Source organism: Crinia signifera, chromosome 12, assembly GCF_055691185.1.
Source record: "Crinia signifera chromosome 12, ASM5569118v1, whole genome shotgun sequence".
Taxonomy (NCBI): domain Eukaryota; kingdom Metazoa; phylum Chordata; class Amphibia; order Anura; family Myobatrachidae; genus Crinia; species Crinia signifera.
The window spans coordinates 8,122,997-8,140,946 of record NC_139228.1 but is presented as its reverse complement, the minus strand read 5'-3'; the positions used below and the strand labels follow the sequence as shown (position 1 = coordinate 8,140,946).

Genomic DNA, 17,950 nt, shown 5'->3' with positions numbered 1-17,950 from the left:
ATCACTGCACATGTGCAGTGTGACTGACATTGCATTTCAAAGAAATAAACTGTGCAAATGTCTGCATTCACAACTGAATCAGGCCCTTTGTAAGGTGCTGTGATATGATTGCTGCATAATAATAAATCAATTGATAGATTGTAAGCTTGCGAGCAGGGCCCTCATACCTTTGACTGATTGTAAATACCCAGTTTGTTGTATCACTGTCTCCTTTTGTAAAGCGCAAGTGAATATGCTGCGCTATATAAGAAACTATTAATAAATAAATAAATATGAAGGGAGTTCAACACAATGTCACTACTAGTGACTATCGTATTATACTGTTCATTCTAGCACCCACTATCTTTGAAAACCCATGCAGTTCCTCTTCCCTGCCTGGAGTGTCACTGTCTGCTGTAGTGCTTCTAGCACAGTGTGGTCTGTATATCAGCACTGATTTGCAAACCAGACCTGTGCTAGAAACACCACAGCAGACAGCAACAGTGACTCACTAACAGCACCAGTTGCAGTGAGGCAGGGGTGGGGCTGTCCTGTGTGCTGCTGCTGAATGGCTGGCCAGACTGTCTTTCACTGTCAGCTACCACCCACAGCAGCAGCACACAGCCACACACACATATGAAAGCCCAGCCAGCAGTGATACTGTCATGTATGTTAAGGTTTTTTTTTTTTATCAGTCTCTTAAGTTTTTAATGAATATAAATCAAGGAGAGAGTAAGCTGGCTGCAAAGCATTGAAAGCAGCACACATAGACACACAAAAGAAAACAACATTGGAAGATTGAGAAAAACATCGGGGGAGAAATCTAGCAATGTCGATGAAACATTGGATCCTCAACATTGCAGGGTTAAACATCGAACATTGGAACCATAAATCCGATGTTACCGATGAAACATCATATGATTACCCATCCCTACTGCACACTCAGTTTTCAATCTCGTGCTGGGTAAGTCTATTGTGGCTGTGACGCACACACACTGAGCTAGTGTTATTTTATTTCCCATTTAATAGAGCAAAGAGATAGATAGTAACACAGCAGCCCCAGATAGATAGTAACAGAGCAGCCCCAGATAGATAGTAACACAGCAGCCCCAGATAGATAGTAACACAGCAGCCCCAGATAGATCGTAACGCAGCGGCCCCAGATAGATCGTAACGCAGCGGCCCCAGATAGATCGTAACGTAGCGGCCCCAGGTAGATCGTAGCGCAGCGGCCCCAGATAGATCGTAACGCAGCGGCCCCAGGTAGATAGTAACGTAGCGGCCCCAGGTAGATCGTAGCGCAGCGGCCCCAGATAGATCGTAACGCAGCGGCCCCAGATAGATCGTAACGCAGCGGCCCCAGGTAGATAGTAACGTAGCGGCCCCAGATAGATAGTAACGCAGCGGCCCCAGATAGATAGTAACGCAGCGGCCCCAGATAGATAGTAACGCAGCGGCCCCAGATAGATCGTAACGCAGCGGCCCCAGATAGATCGTAACGCAGCGGCCCCAGATAGATCGTAACGCAGCGGCCCCAGATAGATCGTAACGCAGCGGCCCCAGATAGATCGTAACGCAGCGGCCCCAGATAGATCGTAACGCAGCGGCCCCAGATAGATCGTAACGCAGCGGCCCCAGATAGATCGTAACGCAGCGGCCCCAGATAGATCGTAACGCAGCGGCCCCAGATAGATCGTAACGCAGCGGCCCCAGATAGATCGTAACGCAGCGGCCCCAGATAGATCGTAACGTAGCGGCCCCAGATAGATCGTAACGCAGCGGCCCCAGATAGATCGTAACGCAGCGGCCCCAGATAGATCGTAACGCAGCGGCCCCAGATAGATCGTAACACAGCAGCCCCAGATAGATAGTAACGTAGCGGCCCCAGATAGATAGTAACGCAGCAGCCCCAGATAGATCGTAACGCAGCGGCCCCAGATAGATCGTAACGCAGCGGCCCCAGGTAGATAGTAACGTAGCGGCCCCAGATAGATAGTAACATAGCAGCCCCAGATAGATAGTAACGCAGCGGCCCCAGATAGATAGTAACGCAGCGGCCCCAGATAGATCGTAACGCAGCGGCCCCAGATAGATCGTAACGCAGCGGCCCCAGATAGATAGTAACGCAGCGGCCCCAGATAGATAGTAACATAGCAGCCCCAGATAGATCGTAACGCAGCGGCCCCAGATAGATCGTAACGCAGCGGCCCCAGATAGATCGTAACGTAGCGGCCCCAGATAGATAGTAACGTAGCAGCCCCAGATAGATAGTAACGCAGCAGCCCCAGATAGATAGTAACACAGCAGCCCCAGATAGATCGTAACGTAGCGGCCCCAGATAGATCGCAACGTAGCGGCCCCAGATAGATAGTAACGTAGCGGCCCCAGGTAGATAGTAACGTAGCGGCCCCAGGTAGATAGTAACATAGCAGCCCCAGGTAGATAGTAAGGTAGCAGCCCCAGATAGATAGTAACATACCGGCCCAAGGTAGATAGTAAGGTAGCGGCCCCAGGTAGATAGTAAGGTAGCGGCCCCAGGTAGATAGTAAGGTAGCAGCCCCAGATAGATAGTAACATACCGGCCCAAGGTAGATAGTAACGCAGCGGCCCCAGATAGATAGTAACGCAGCGGCCCCAGATAGATCGTAACGCAGCGGCCCCAGATAGATCGTAACGCAGCGGCCCCAGATAGATCGTAACGCAGCGGCCCCAGATAGATCGTAACGCAGCGGCCCCAGATAGATCGTAACGCAGCGGCCCCAGATAGATCGTAACGCAGCGGCCCCAGATAGATCGTAACGCAGCGGCCCCAGATAGATCGTAACGCAGCGGCCCCAGATAGATCGTAACGCAGCGGCCCCAGATAGATCGTAACGCAGCGGCCCCAGATAGATCGTAACGCAGCGGCCCCAGATAGATCGTAACGCAGCGGCCCCAGATAGATTGTAACACAGCAGCCCCAGATAGATAGTAACGTAGCGGCCCCAGATAGATAGTAACGCAGCAGCCCCAGATAGATCGTAACGCAGCGGCCCCAGATAGATCGTAACGCAGCGGCCCCAGGTAGATAGTAACGTAGCGGCCCCAGATAGATAGTAACATAGCAGCCCCAGATAGATAGTAACGCAGCGGCCCCAGATAGATAGTAACGCAGCGGCCCCAGATAGATCGTAACGCAGCGGCCCCAGATAGATCGTAACGCAGCGGCCCCAGATAGATAGTAACGCAGCGGCCCCAGATAGATAGTAACATAGCAGCCCCAGATAGATCGTAACGCAGCGGCCCCAGATAGATCGTAACGCAGCGGCCCCAGATAGATCGTAACGTAGCGGCCCCAGATAGATAGTAACGTAGCAGCCCCAGATAGATAGTAACGCAGCAGCCCCAGATAGATAGTAACACAGCAGCCCCAGATAGATCGTAACGTAGCGGCCCCAGATAGATCGCAACGTAGCGGCCCCAGATAGATAGTAACGTAGCGGCCCCAGGTAGATAGTAACGTAGCGGCCCCAGGTAGATAGTAACATAGCAGCCCCAGGTAGATAGTAAGGTAGCAGCCCCAGATAGATAGTAACATACCGGCCCAAGGTAGATAGTAAGGTAGCGGCCCCAGGTAGATAGTAAGGTAGCGGCCCCAGGTAGATAGTAAGGTAGCAGCCCCAGATAGATAGTAACATACCGGCCCAAGGTAGATAGTAAGGTAGCAGCCCCAGGTAGATAGTAGCATAGCAGCCCTATGTAGATAGTAACATACCAGCCCAAGGTAGATAGTTTAGATCGCAGCTTCAGGAAAACTATGCAGAAATCTGTATTTCTAGTCACTTGTATTGTCTGATTGACAAAGTTGACATTATTTATTCAGGATAATACTGATTGTTATTAACATTTTTTGTTTAGCTTTTTATTTTTTAGTGTTACAATGAACATGTATGTAAGGTAATACAGAAGTATACAAATATAACTGGGACTGGTCAGTGCATTGCAAAATTTGTTATTTTTACAAATAATTCTTCATGTGTACTTTAATACCACAAATAATGATGGTAACGCCCATCTATGTACCGATATGTGAGTTTATATCAATTGATCACTGGCCTTTGATGAACATTTAAGCTCATTTGGCGTCTTATCTTTGCTCTTTTGCACACATCCGAGTACAATCAAACCAAAGAATATTGTGAAATATTGTAACTGTAACCCAATAAAGGCGCACACTGATTATTAATGCTGCTTTTACTTGGTTTGGGTTTTTATTGTCTCTCGGCTTCTTTCTGCTGAATGCTCTATCTAGTAAACTAATTGCGATTAACCCAGGATTTACTAATCATCTTGTTTCCATCATAGACAGAATCTGCAGAAATTGTGGAACAAATAGACTTCCAACAGATTAATGTTGATACCAAAAATTTTTAAACAACCCCCCCCCCCCCCCCAATAAATTATATATATATATATATATATATATATATATATATATATATATATACAAAACGGTTGTTGGTACAACAAAGCGCACTCACCAGACTTCTTCCACTGTTAAAAGGCAATTCTTTAATCCATGTCAATTAAAATCATCAAGGATAGTCAACGTTTCAAGTCACAAACGACCATTTGTCAAGACAGCTTATGGTGTCATCCCTCCATTTGAGCAGCAGCTTATACCCCTTTCAGACATACGCGAAAATCCCGGGTTTTTTCACATGAAAGGGCCCAAACCCGGGACTAGTGTATGTCTGAAAGGGTATACCCGGGATTTCACTCCCGGATACTGAGCACCTGCAATTGACCAGGGTTTTTCCCGGTATTTAACTCCCGGGTATAATACCCGGCTTATGTCTGAATGGGTTTACCCGGGTTTTTCAGTTTTAAACATGTGATGTTGCTTTTTTTTGCTGCTAGGGCGTGTCCCATTTGAATGATGAAACACTGAAATGCTTGAAAAGCCTGGCTTATGTGTGAAAGGGGTATACCCGGGTTTTTCCCGGATTTCAGGTGTAGTGTGAAAGGGGGTCTGTTACTAAAATCCTGGGAGTGACCTGGGTTGAAAATCTCAGGTAAACCTGGCCAAAATCCCAGGTAGTATGTCTAAAAGGGGTATAACTGAACAGATCACAGTCACCCTGAAGTACCCATCAACTCTGCTCATAGGGTCGGAATATCCCACTTATGGCCAATCACATAACCTTAATCAATGGGCTGTGGCAGCGGTATCAGGTGTAATCAATTATACTCACCACTTGTATACCTGCACGCTGCCGCAATCACATAGCTGCCAGCGTGCGTTCCACCTAATCAGGAAGCTTTCCTCTTCCGGTATGCGTCTCACTACCGCATCCTCTATCAGTAGTAACCATACACTACGAATGATTTTCTAGCATTTGTGGTATTGTTATTTTGCAAATTTTCTATTGGTCTGGTTCTTGTTTATTTTTTCCTTGCTTAAGTTTGCATTATGTATTATTTGAAGAATAGATAGGAATATCAAACACTGGAGAGAATTTATGTGGCAACATTGATTCCGATGGTGATGACCGATTGTGCTTGCCATCGGATCGATTGTGGCATTTTTATTGTAAAATAATGATTGTTTTATATATTGTTGGGCAGCAGCATATTGAACAGTGACCGCTAACCCTGATAGAGCCACAATATAACTCCAATTATAAGAGATAGTAATGAGATAATGTATCTTGCGTGGAACGCAAATGGCGGATTCAGGAAGTATATACATACGAGGTGGAACGCATGGTGGGCTCCGCTGATAGGTAGAGATGGTCAGCGCATCTCTTCCGGCGGAGCGAGGATGCGGTAGTGAGACGCATACCGGAAGAGGAAAGCTTCCTGATTAGGTGGAACGCACGCTGGCAGCTATGTGATTGCGGCAGCGTGCAGGTATACAAGTGGTGAGTATAATTGATTACACCTGATACCGCTGCCACAGCCCATTGATTAAGGTTATGTGATTGGCTATGAGTGAGTTATTCCTACCCTATGGGCGGAGTTGATGGGTACTTCAGGGTGACTGTGATCTGTTCAGTTAGCTGCTGCTCAAATGGAGTGATGACACCATAAGCTGTCTTGACAAAGGGTCGTTTGTGATTCGAAACGTCGACTATGCTAAGATTTTAATTGACATGGATTAAATAATTGCCTTTTAACAGTGGAAGAAGTCAGGTAAAATCATGAAATTTTGACAGTTTACTTGCAATACAAAAACGGTTCTATAGATGAATCCCCGCTTATCCTTACTCCCGGCACGCCGCAGCAACCCTCCTCAGCACTCTGAGCACCGAGAATGAGACGTGAGTGCGTGTGAGACTGCGAATGGGGCACACTAGAATCTCACACGCATTTATTCCCCCAGATGGATCCATCTGTATATCCAAGCTCCAAACTGACAAGAGTCCCAAAGGAATTCTGAACTGGATTTGTTTCGGGTCTCCTAAGTTTGGGGGTGTTTGTATTTAAGGAAAACCAAACCACACATTCCAGTCACAATAATAGGAGGAAATAATATAGAAACAAAATGATGATAATCTCATATGGAACATAACTGAAATCTGTCAAAATGAGAACAGGTTAATGACCTGTTTTAAAGGTAAGGGGTGTGTGTGTGGGGGGGGGGGGGGGAGTCTAGAGAAATGGAGGTTTGACAGACCTTTGAAAGGAGAGTGAGATGTGAAGGAGGGAAAGCGGTTCAGATGGCCAGGCACCTAATTAAATAATGCGCTTCAGCCAAATTCAAATGGATTTATACTAAAAAATCTGATGCTTAGTAAATAATAGCAAGCCGACAGCAATGTCCAGCAGATTGCAATAGATGGCAAAACCAATTATTAATAAATCTTCCCCTTAGTGTTAACGTATTTCAGACTTCTGATTAATTAACAGAAATTCTGGATTTTCTACCCTAAATCTTTGACCCACCCACTCCCGAAAACACTAACAAGCATCCCATACGCGCAGAGAACACGGTGCTACAAAATACACTATACTAACAAGCAGCATCAACATACCTGCAGAGGACACAGTGCTACACAATACACTATACTGTACTAACAAGCAGCATCAACATACCTGCAGAGGACACAGTGCTAAACAATACACTATACCAGTGGTTCCCAAACTGTGTGCCGTGGCTCCCTGGGGTGCCTTGGGGGACTTGCAGGGGTGCCCTGGTTTGGTGGTGCAGGACCAGTTCAAGTTTTTTAGGTACATTATAATAGTCAAATTATGGACAAACAGAAGTAAATTCTGTCCATTAACACATAACTGATCCTAAGGATGAAATATAAACTCAATTTATTTAACTTAATATTTTTTCCTGACTTTCTCAATAAGAAAACTTTAGCCTAAGGGTGCCACAAAAAAACATTTCTGATGCTTCAGGGTGCCGTGATTCAAAAACTTTGAGAACCCCTGCACTATACTAACAAGCAGCATCAACATACCTGCAGAGGACACTGTGGAATAAAACACTATATAGAACAGTATACAGCCAGAGGCGTAACTACTGTAAGACAGCCGCTTGGGGGGGGCAAGCAGCGCCATGTGGGCGCCGGCACCCGCTCAACACACTGACATGCTGCTGCCTGCCGCTGTCCACTGACTGAGCACTGGAGGCGAGTCAGCCGCAGCGCGGGTGCGGCCATGGCAGAGACAACAAATCCCTCCACTGATTCAACTGACTGTACACAGAGCCGGCTATTGGCTACTGTGTACAGGATGGGCGGGCGGATGGTCGTGCTAGGACGGCCTGGGATGCATCAGAGCCAAGGGAAGCAGCAGTGTCTGCTGGTCTCTCTTCCTCTCTCCTGCTTCAGCTTCTCTGTTATGCGTGTGACATCATTACGTCACACGCTGGGGAAACATGCTGGAGAGGAGCCTGGGAGGGTGGGGTGGGGGGCACCACAAACTTTTTGGCAGGGGGGAGCAAAATTTATAGTTACGCCACTGTTCCAGCGTGCTGTCATGCTTAGCATTTAAATTAGAGAAAGCCCTTAACACACTTGTTTCACACTACATAATGTGTACATCCTCTGTGACTTGTTCTTTTCCATTCAGAAACGTCTGTATTCATATGGTCTCCTCAATGTCCAAACCACAACCTTCCAGGTTAGGTGATGAAGAGACAGAAAAATAAAAAATCTGTTAATCATCACTTGACGATACATACAGTATATACCAGCACATGTTTATACAGTACTTAATATATTAAGGGCAACAACCAGAGATGTAATACGCTGGCTATATATATGTAGATTGCTAGCTCTTCATCTCTGCCTGTATCCATGTCGGTAAGCTGCTGGTTGGGCAAACAGAAAATACTTGCTGATCTCTACCCATAATCCCAGTTACTTCTCTCTGTGGTTCTGCGGGATAATGGTGTCTGGTGTGAATGACTGTAGCTGCAAGACTGCACATAGTTACAACCTACAGTGGCCCCAAATACCTTAGCACTTGGTAGGTTCACCCAAAAGAAGTCCAATCAGTCACTGCCGCCGACGCGTTTCAAGCATCAGGTGCTCTTCTTCCAGGGCAAGAAGAGCACCTGATGCTCGAAACGCGTGTGACTGATTGGACTTCTTTTGGGTGAACCTACCAAGTGCTAAGGTATTTGGGGCCACTGCAGGGTGCACTTCCGGACTGCATCCCTGCCACTTACCATCCCTTGCTGGCTCCAAATACCTTTAGGGGTAAGAACTTATCCCATCCTTTTAGAATTTTTTTTTTTTATCATGTTATTTGCAAAATAAATGTGTATATATTTTTAACTCTATCTCTGGCGCCTGGTAATATTATCACACCAACCCTTCTACTTATGCTCAAGGTCTGAGGGAGACCTTAAGTCAGGGCTGGCCAAACCGGTCCTCGAGATCTACCAACGGTCCACGTTTTCCAGGTTACCTAGCTGGTGCACAGCTGTTGTCATTACTAACTGTCACATTTTCAAACCTGCTGCATTCATTCCTACTATAGATCCACAGGTTGCCTGGAAAACATGCACCATTGGTAGATCTTGAGGACAGGTTTGGCCACCCCTGCCTTAAGTGATAATTAAAAGGCAACCAAAGGAGCGCAGGACACTTGTTGCTCAAACCTCCATTCTACTGTAATGATGTAGGGCGGGATGTATTAAAATACATCGCCGCCCCCCGCCGCATATGTACTAACATATGCGGCTGGCATAGCGGTGCGGTGATGGAGGCCCCCCGCGATACCTGTACACTGGTGTGTGGGGGGAGGTCTCCGTCACCTCCCTGCCGCCATGCTGTCCCCGGCGCCTCCTCCTCCCCCCTGCAGCCGGAATGATGTCCGGCTGCTTCACTAGGGGGAGGCAGGGCTTACCTTCCGGGGTCCAGGAGGACCCTTCAGGAAGGTAAGCCAGAGGGGGGGGTCGGCGAGGCGGCGGGTTTGCGTCGGCGGGCGGCGAAAAGAAGCCCATAGGCTTCTATAGGGTATCGCCACCCAAAGGTGGCGATACCCTTCAATGCGGTATCATCTCGCCCGTAAGCTGTAGATTATTCAGAGAAGAGCAGATCTGCACACACGGTGCTGTATATAGGTCTCTCCTGGGTAGTCAGTAAGGGCTGCTACTGCTAATAGTAACACACATGGTGCTGTATATAGGTCTCTCCTGGGTAGTCAGTAAGGGCTGCTACTGCTAATAGTAACACACACGGTGCTGTATATAGGTCTCTCCTGGGTAATCAGTAAAGGCTGCTACTGCTAATAGTAACACACACGGTGCTGTATATAGGTCTCTCCTGGGTAATCAGTAAGAGCTGCTACAAGTAACACACACGGTGCTGTATATAGGTCTCTCCTGGGTAATCAGTAAGGGCTGCTACTGCTAATAGTAACACACACGGTGCTGTATATAGGTCTCTCCTGGGTAATCAGTAAGGGCTGCTACTGCTACAAGTATCACACACGGTGCTGTATATAGGTCTCTCCTGGGTAATCAGTAAGGGCTGCTACTGCTAATAGTAACACACACGGTGCTGTATATAGGTCTCTCCTGGGTAGTCAGTAAGGGCTGCTACTGCTAATAGTAACACACACGGTGCTGTATATAGGTCTCTCCTGGGTAATCAGTAACGGCTGCTACTGCTACAAGTAACACACATGGTGCTGTATATAGGTCTCTCCTGGGTAATCAGTAAAGGCTGCTACTGCTAATAGTAACACACACGGTGCTGTATATAGGTCTCTCCTGGGTAATCAGTAAGAGCTGCTACAAGTAACACACACGGTGCTGTATATAGGTCTCTCCTGGGTAATCAGTAAGGGCTGCTACTGCTAATAGTAACACACACGGTGCTGTATATAGGTCTCTCCTGGGTAATCAGTAACGGCTGCTACTGCTACAAGTATCACACACGGTGCTGTATATAGGTCTCTCCTGGGTAATCAGTAACGGCTGCTACTGCTACAAGTATTACACACGGTGCTGTATATAGGTCTCTCCTGGGTAATCAGTAAGGGCTGCTACTGCTAATAGTAACACACACGGTGCTGTATATAGGTCTCTCCTGGGTAATCAGTAAGGGCTGCTACTGCTAATAGTAACACACATGGTGCTGTATATAGGTCTCTCCTGGGTAATCAGTAACGGCTGCTACTGCTACAAGTATCACACACGGTGCTGTATATAGGTCTCTCCTGGGTAATCAGTAAGGGCTGCTACTGCTAATAGTAACACACACGGTGCTGTATATAGGTCTCTCCTGGGTAATCAGTAAGGGCTGCTACTGCTACAAGTATCACACACGGTGCTGTATATAGGTCTCTCCTGGGTAATCAGTAAGGGCTGCTACTGCTAATAGTAACACACACGGTGCTGTATATAGGTCTCTCCTGGGTAATCAGTAAGGACTGCTACTGCTACAAGTATCACACAGGGTGCTGTATACAGGTCTCTCCTGGGTAATCAGTAAGGGCTGCTACTGCTACAAGTATCACACACGGTGCTGTATACAGGTCTCTCCTGGGTAATCAGTAAGGGCTGCTACTGCTAATAGTAACACGCACGGTGCTGTATATAGGTCTCTCCTGGGTAATCAGTAAGGGCTGCTACTGCTACAAGTATCACACACGGTGCTGTATACAGGTCTCTCCTGGGTAATCAGTAAGGGCTGCTACTGCTACAAGTATCACACACGGTGCTGTATACAGGTCTCTCCTGGGTAATCAGTAAGGGCTGCTACTGCTACAAGTATCACACACGGTGCTGTATATAGGTCTCTCCTGGGTAATCAGTAACGGCTGCTACTGCTACAAGTATCACACACGGTGCTGTATATAGGTCTCTCCTGGGTAATCAGTAATGGCTGCTACTGCTAATAGTAACACACATGGTGCTGTATATAGGTCTCTCCTGGGTAATCAGTAAGGGCTGCTACTGCTACAAGTAGCACACGTGCTGTAGATAGGTCTCTCTGGGGTAATCAGTAAGGGCTGCTACAAGTATCACACACGATGCTGTATATAGGTCTCTCCTGGGAAATCAGTAAGAGCTGCTACTGCTACAAGTATCACACATGCTGTAGATAGGTCTCTCCTGGGTAATCAGTAAGGGCTGCTACAAGTAACACACATGTGCTGTAGATAGGTCTCTCCTGGGTAATCAGTAAGGGCTGCTACTGCTACAAGTATCACACACGGTGCTGTATACAGGTCTCTCCTGGGTAATCAGTAAGGGCTGCTACTGCTACAAGTAACACACACGGTGCTGTATACAGGTCTCTCCTGGGTAATCAGTAAGGGCTGCTACTGCTACAAGTAACACGCACGGTGCTGTATACAGGTCTCTCCTGGGTAGTCAGTAAGGGCTGCTACTGCTACAAGTAACACACACGGTGCTGTATACAGGTCTCTCCTGGGTAATCAGTAATGGCTGCTACTGCTACAAGTAAAACACACGGTGCTGTATACAGGTCTCTCCTGGGTAATCAGTAAGGGCTGCTACTGCTAATAGTAACACACACGGTGCTGTATACAGGTCTCTCCTGGGTAATCAGTAAGGGCTGCTACTGCTACAAGTATCACACACGGTGCTGTATATAGGTCTCTCCTGGGTAATCAGTAAGGGCTGCTACTGCTACAAGTATCACACACGGTGCTGTATATAGGTCTCTCCTGGGTAATCAGTAAGGGCTGCTACTGCTAATAGTAACACACACGGTGCTGTATATAGGTCTCTCCTGGGTAATCAGTAATGGCTGCTACTGCTACAAGTATCACACACGGTGCTGTATATAGGTCTCTCCTGGGTAATCAGTAAGGGCTGCTACTGCTACAAGTATCACACACTGTGCTGTATATAGGTCTCTCCTGGGTAATCAGTAAGGGCTGCTACTGCTAATAGTAACACACACGGTGCTGTATATAGGTCTCTCCTGGGTAATCAGTAAGGGCTGCTACTGCTACAAGTATCACACATGGTGCTGTATATAGGTCTCTCCTGGGTAATCAGTAAGGGCTGCTACTGCTACAAGTAGCACACGTGCTGTAGATAGGTCTCTCTGGGGTAATCAGTAAGGGCTGCTACTGCTACAAGTATCACACACGGTGCTGTATATAGGTCTCTCCTGGGTAGTCAGTAAGGGCTGCTAATGCTAATAGTAACACACACGGTGCTGTATATAGGTCTCTCCTGGGTAATCAGTAAGGGCTGCTACAAGTAACACACACGGTGCTGCATATAGGTCTCTCCTGGGTAATCAGTAAGAGCTGCTACAAGTAACACACATGTGCTGTATATAGGTCTCTCCTGGGTAGTCAGTAATGCTGTGTACACACGGGGGAGATAGGTGCTATAATCGCTGGGAATATGGTCGCAGGCGACCATATTGCCAGTGATTGGGAGTGTGCCCCGGCGTTAAATCTCCGGGTGCGCGCTCCCGTTTTCTGCCCCATTGTAATCGCTGGTCGCAGGAGCTTGCTCCTGCGACCAGCTAATTACCTCTGCGGCACCCCCAGCAGAGGTTCGTTTTCAACAGCGACCATCTCTGGTCGCTTGTTGAAAAAGAGACACTGAGCAATATATTGCTCAGCAATATATTGCAAGCAATATATTGCTAGCAATATATCTCCCCCCGTGTGTACGCACCTTGAGGGCTGCTACTGCTACAAGTATCACACACGGTGCTGTATATAGGTCTCTCCTGGGTAGTCAGTAAGGGCTGCTACTGCTACAAGTATCACACACGTGCTGTAGATAGGTCTCTCCTGGGTAATCAGTAAGGGCTGCTACAAGAACACACAAATAACAGGACTGACCTTTCTGTCTGATATCCATGTAGGAATACACCACATTGTCCTTCCACACCGCTTCTTCCCTGCTATCCACTGACACAAGAGAAAATTATATATATACTATATACAGTACAAGGGACATGATATATACTATATACAGTACAAGGGAAATGATATATACTATATACAGTACAAGGGAAAAGATATATACTATATACAGTACAAGGGAAAAGATATATACTATATACAGTACAAGGGAAAAGATATATACTATATACAGTACAAGGGAAAAGATATATACTATATACAGTACAAGGGAAAAGATATATACTATATACAGTACAAGGGAAATGATATATACTATATACAGTACAAGGGAAATGATATATACTATATACAGTACAAGGGAAAATATATATATACTATATACAGTACAAGGGAAAATATATATATACTATATACAGTACAAGGGAAAATATATATATACTATATACACAGTACAAGGGAAAATATATATATACTATATACAGTACAAGGGAAAATATATATATATATATATACTATATACAGTACAAGGGAAAATATATATATACTATATACAGTACAAGGGAAAATATATATATACTATATACAGTACAAGGGAAAATATATATATACTATATACAGTACAAGGGAAAATATATATATACTATAAACAGTACAAGGGAAAATATATATATACTATATACAGTACAAGGTAAAATATACATACTATATACAGTACAAGGGAAAATATACATACTATATACAGTACAAGGGACATGATACATACTATATACAGTACAAGGGACATGATACATACTATATACAGTACAAGGGAAATGATACATACTATATACAGTACAAGGGAAATGATACATACTATATACAGAACAAGGGAAATGATATATACTATATACAGTACAAGGGAAATGATACATACTATATACAGTACAAGGGAAATGATACATACTATATACAGTACAAGGGAAATGATACATACTATATACAGTACAAGGGAAATGATATATACTATATACAGTACAAGGGAAATGATATATACTATATACAGTACAAGGGAAATGATATATACTATATACAGTACAAGGGAAATGATATATACTATATACAGTACAAGGGAAATGATATATACTATATACAGTACAAGGGAAAAGATATATACTATATACAGTACAAGGGAAAAGATATATACTATATACAGTACAAGGGAAAATATATATATACTATATACAGTACAAGGGAAAATATATATATACTATATACAGTACAAGGGAAAATATATATATACTATATACAGTACAAGGGAAAATATATACAGTACAAGGGAAAATATATATACTATATACAGTACAAGGGAAAAGATATATACTATATACAGTACAAGGGAAATTATATATACTATATACAGTACAAGGGAAATGATATATACAGTACAAGGGAAATGATATATACAGTACAAGGGAAATGATATATACAGTACAAGGGAAATTATATATACAGTACAAGGGAAAAGATATATACTATATACAGTACAAGGGAAATGATATATACTATATACAGTACAAGGGAAATGATATATACTATATACAGTACAAGGGAAAGGATATATACTATATACAGTACAAGGGAAAGGATATATACTATATACAGTACAAGGGAAAGGATATATACTATATACAGTACAAGGGAAAGGATATATACTATATACAGTACAAGGGAAAGGATATATACTATATACAGTACAAGGGAAAGGATATATACTATATACAGTACAAGGGAAAGGATATATACTATATACAGTACAAGGGAAAATATATATATACTATATACAGTACAAGGGAAAGGATATATACTATATACAGTACAAGGGAAAGGATATATACTATATACAGTACAAGGGAAAATATATATATACTATATACAGTACAAGGGAAAGTATATATATACTATATACAGTACAAGGGAAAATATATATATACTATATACAGTACAAGGGAAAGTATATATACTATATACAGTACAAGGGAAAGTATATATACTATATACAGTACAAGGGAAAGTATATATACTATATACAGTACAAGGGAAATTATATATACTATATACAGTACAAGGGAAATTATATATACTATATACAGTACAAGGGAAATTATATATACTATATACAGTACAAGGGAAATTATATATACTATATACAGTACAAGGGACATTATATATACTATATACAGTACAAGGGACATAATATATACTATATACAGTACAAGGGACATTTATATATACTATATACAGTACAAGGGACATTTATATATACTATATACAGTACAAGGGACATTATATATACTATATACAGTACAAGGGAAATGATATATAATATATACAGTACAAGGGAAATGATATATACTATATACAGTACAAGGGAAATTATATATACTATATACAGTACAAGGGAAAATATATATACTATATACAGTACAAGGGAAATGATATATACTATATACAGTACAAGGGAAATGATATATACTATATACAGTACAAGGGAAATGATATATACTATATACAGTACAAGGGAAATGATATATACTATATACAGTACAAGGGAAATGATATATACTATATACAGTACAAGGGAAATGATATATACTATATACAGTACAAGGGAAATGATATATACTATATACAGTACAAGGGAAAAGATATATACTATATACAGTACAAGGGAAAAGATATATACTATATACAGTACAAGGGAAAATATATATATACTATATACAGTACAAGGGAAAATATATATATATACTATATACAGTACAAGGGAAAATATATATATACTATATACAGTACAAGGGAAAATATATACTATATACAGTACAAGGGAAAATATATATACTATATACAGTACAAGGGAAAAGATATATACTATATACAGTACAAGGGAAATTATATATACAGTACAAGGGAAATGATATATACAGTACAAGGGAAATGATATATACAGTACAAGGGAAAAGATATATACTATATACAGTACAAGGGAAATGATATATACTATATACAGTACAAGGGAAATGATATATACTATATACAGTACAAGGGAAATGATATATACTATATACAGTACAAGGGAAATGATATATACTATATACAGTACAAGGGAAAGGATATATACTATATACAGTACAAGGGAAAGGATATATACTATATACAGTACAAGGGAAAGGATATATACTATATACAGTACAATGGAAAGGATATATACTATATACAGTACAAGGGAAAGGATATATACTATATACAGTACAAGGGAAAGGATATATACTATATACAGTACAAGGGAAAATATATATATATATACTATATACAGTACAAGGGAAAGGATATATACTATATACAGTACAAGGGAAAGGATATATACTATATACAGTACAAGGGAAAATATATATATACTATATACAGTACAAGGGAAAGTATATATATACTATATACAGTACAAGGGAAAATATATATATACTATATACAGTACAAGGGAAAGTATATATACTATATACAGTACAAGGGAAAGTATATATACTATATACAGTACAAGGGAAAGTATATATACTATATACAGTACAAGGGAAAGTATATATACTATATACAGTACAAGGGAAAGTATATATACTATATACAGTACAAGGGAAATTATATATACTATATACAGTACAAGGGAAATTATATATACTATATACAGTACAAGGGAAATTATATATATATACTATATACAGTACAAGGGAAATTATATATACTATATACAGTACAAGGGACATTATATATACTATATACAGTACAAGGGACATAATATATACTATATACAGTACAAGGGACATTTATATATACTATATACAGTACAAGGGACATTTATATATACTATATACAGTACAAGGGACATTATATATACTATATACAGTACAAGGGAAATTATATATACTATATACAGTACAAGGGAAATGATATATACTATATACAGTACAAGGGAAATTATATATACTATATACAGTACAAGGGAAAATATATATACTATATAAAGTACAAGGGAAATGATATATACTATATACAGTACAAGGGAAATGATATATACTATATACAGTACAAGGGAAATGATATATACTATATACAGTACAAGGGAAATGATATATACTATATACAGTACAAGGGAAATGATATATACTATATACAGTACAAGGGAAATGATATATACTATATACAGTACAAGGGAAAGGATATATACTATATACAGTACAAGGGAAATGATATATACTATATACAGTACAAGGGAAATGATATATACTATATACAGTACAAGGGAAAATATATATACTATATACAGTACAAGGGAAATGATATATACTATATACAGTACAAGGGAAATGATATATACTATATACAGTACAAGGGAAATGATATATACTATATACAGTACAAGGGAAAGGATATATACTATATACAGTACAAGGGAAATGATATATACTATATACAGTACAAGGGAAATGATATATACTATATACAGTACAAGGGAAATTATATATACTATATACAGTACAAGGGAAATGATATATACTATATACAGTACAAGGGAAAGGATATATACTATATACAGTACAAGGGAAATGATATATACTATATACAGTACAAGGGA

General features: G+C 41.8%; 1 protein-coding gene across 3 annotated transcripts in view; it reads right to left on the bottom strand.

Annotated features, from left to right (window-relative positions):
* LOC146049715 (uncharacterized) overlaps positions 1–17,950 on the bottom strand; it is a 65,549-nt gene that overhangs the window by 38,163 nt on the left and 9,436 nt on the right. For 2 of the 3 annotated variants that reach the window (XM_083166311.1, XM_083166312.1), the window contains one exon: positions 13,264–13,332. Coding sequence is in view for 1 of the 3 variants with exons in the window: in XM_083166315.1 (XP_083022441.1) it covers positions 8,056–8,087; positions 13,264–13,332 (101 nt within the window). In the remaining 2 variants the exon portion in view is untranslated. Of the gene's footprint in view, positions 1–6,114; positions 8,088–13,263; positions 13,333–17,950 lie in introns of those variants that run through there. The other variant, XM_083166315.1, reaches the window with a different exon arrangement.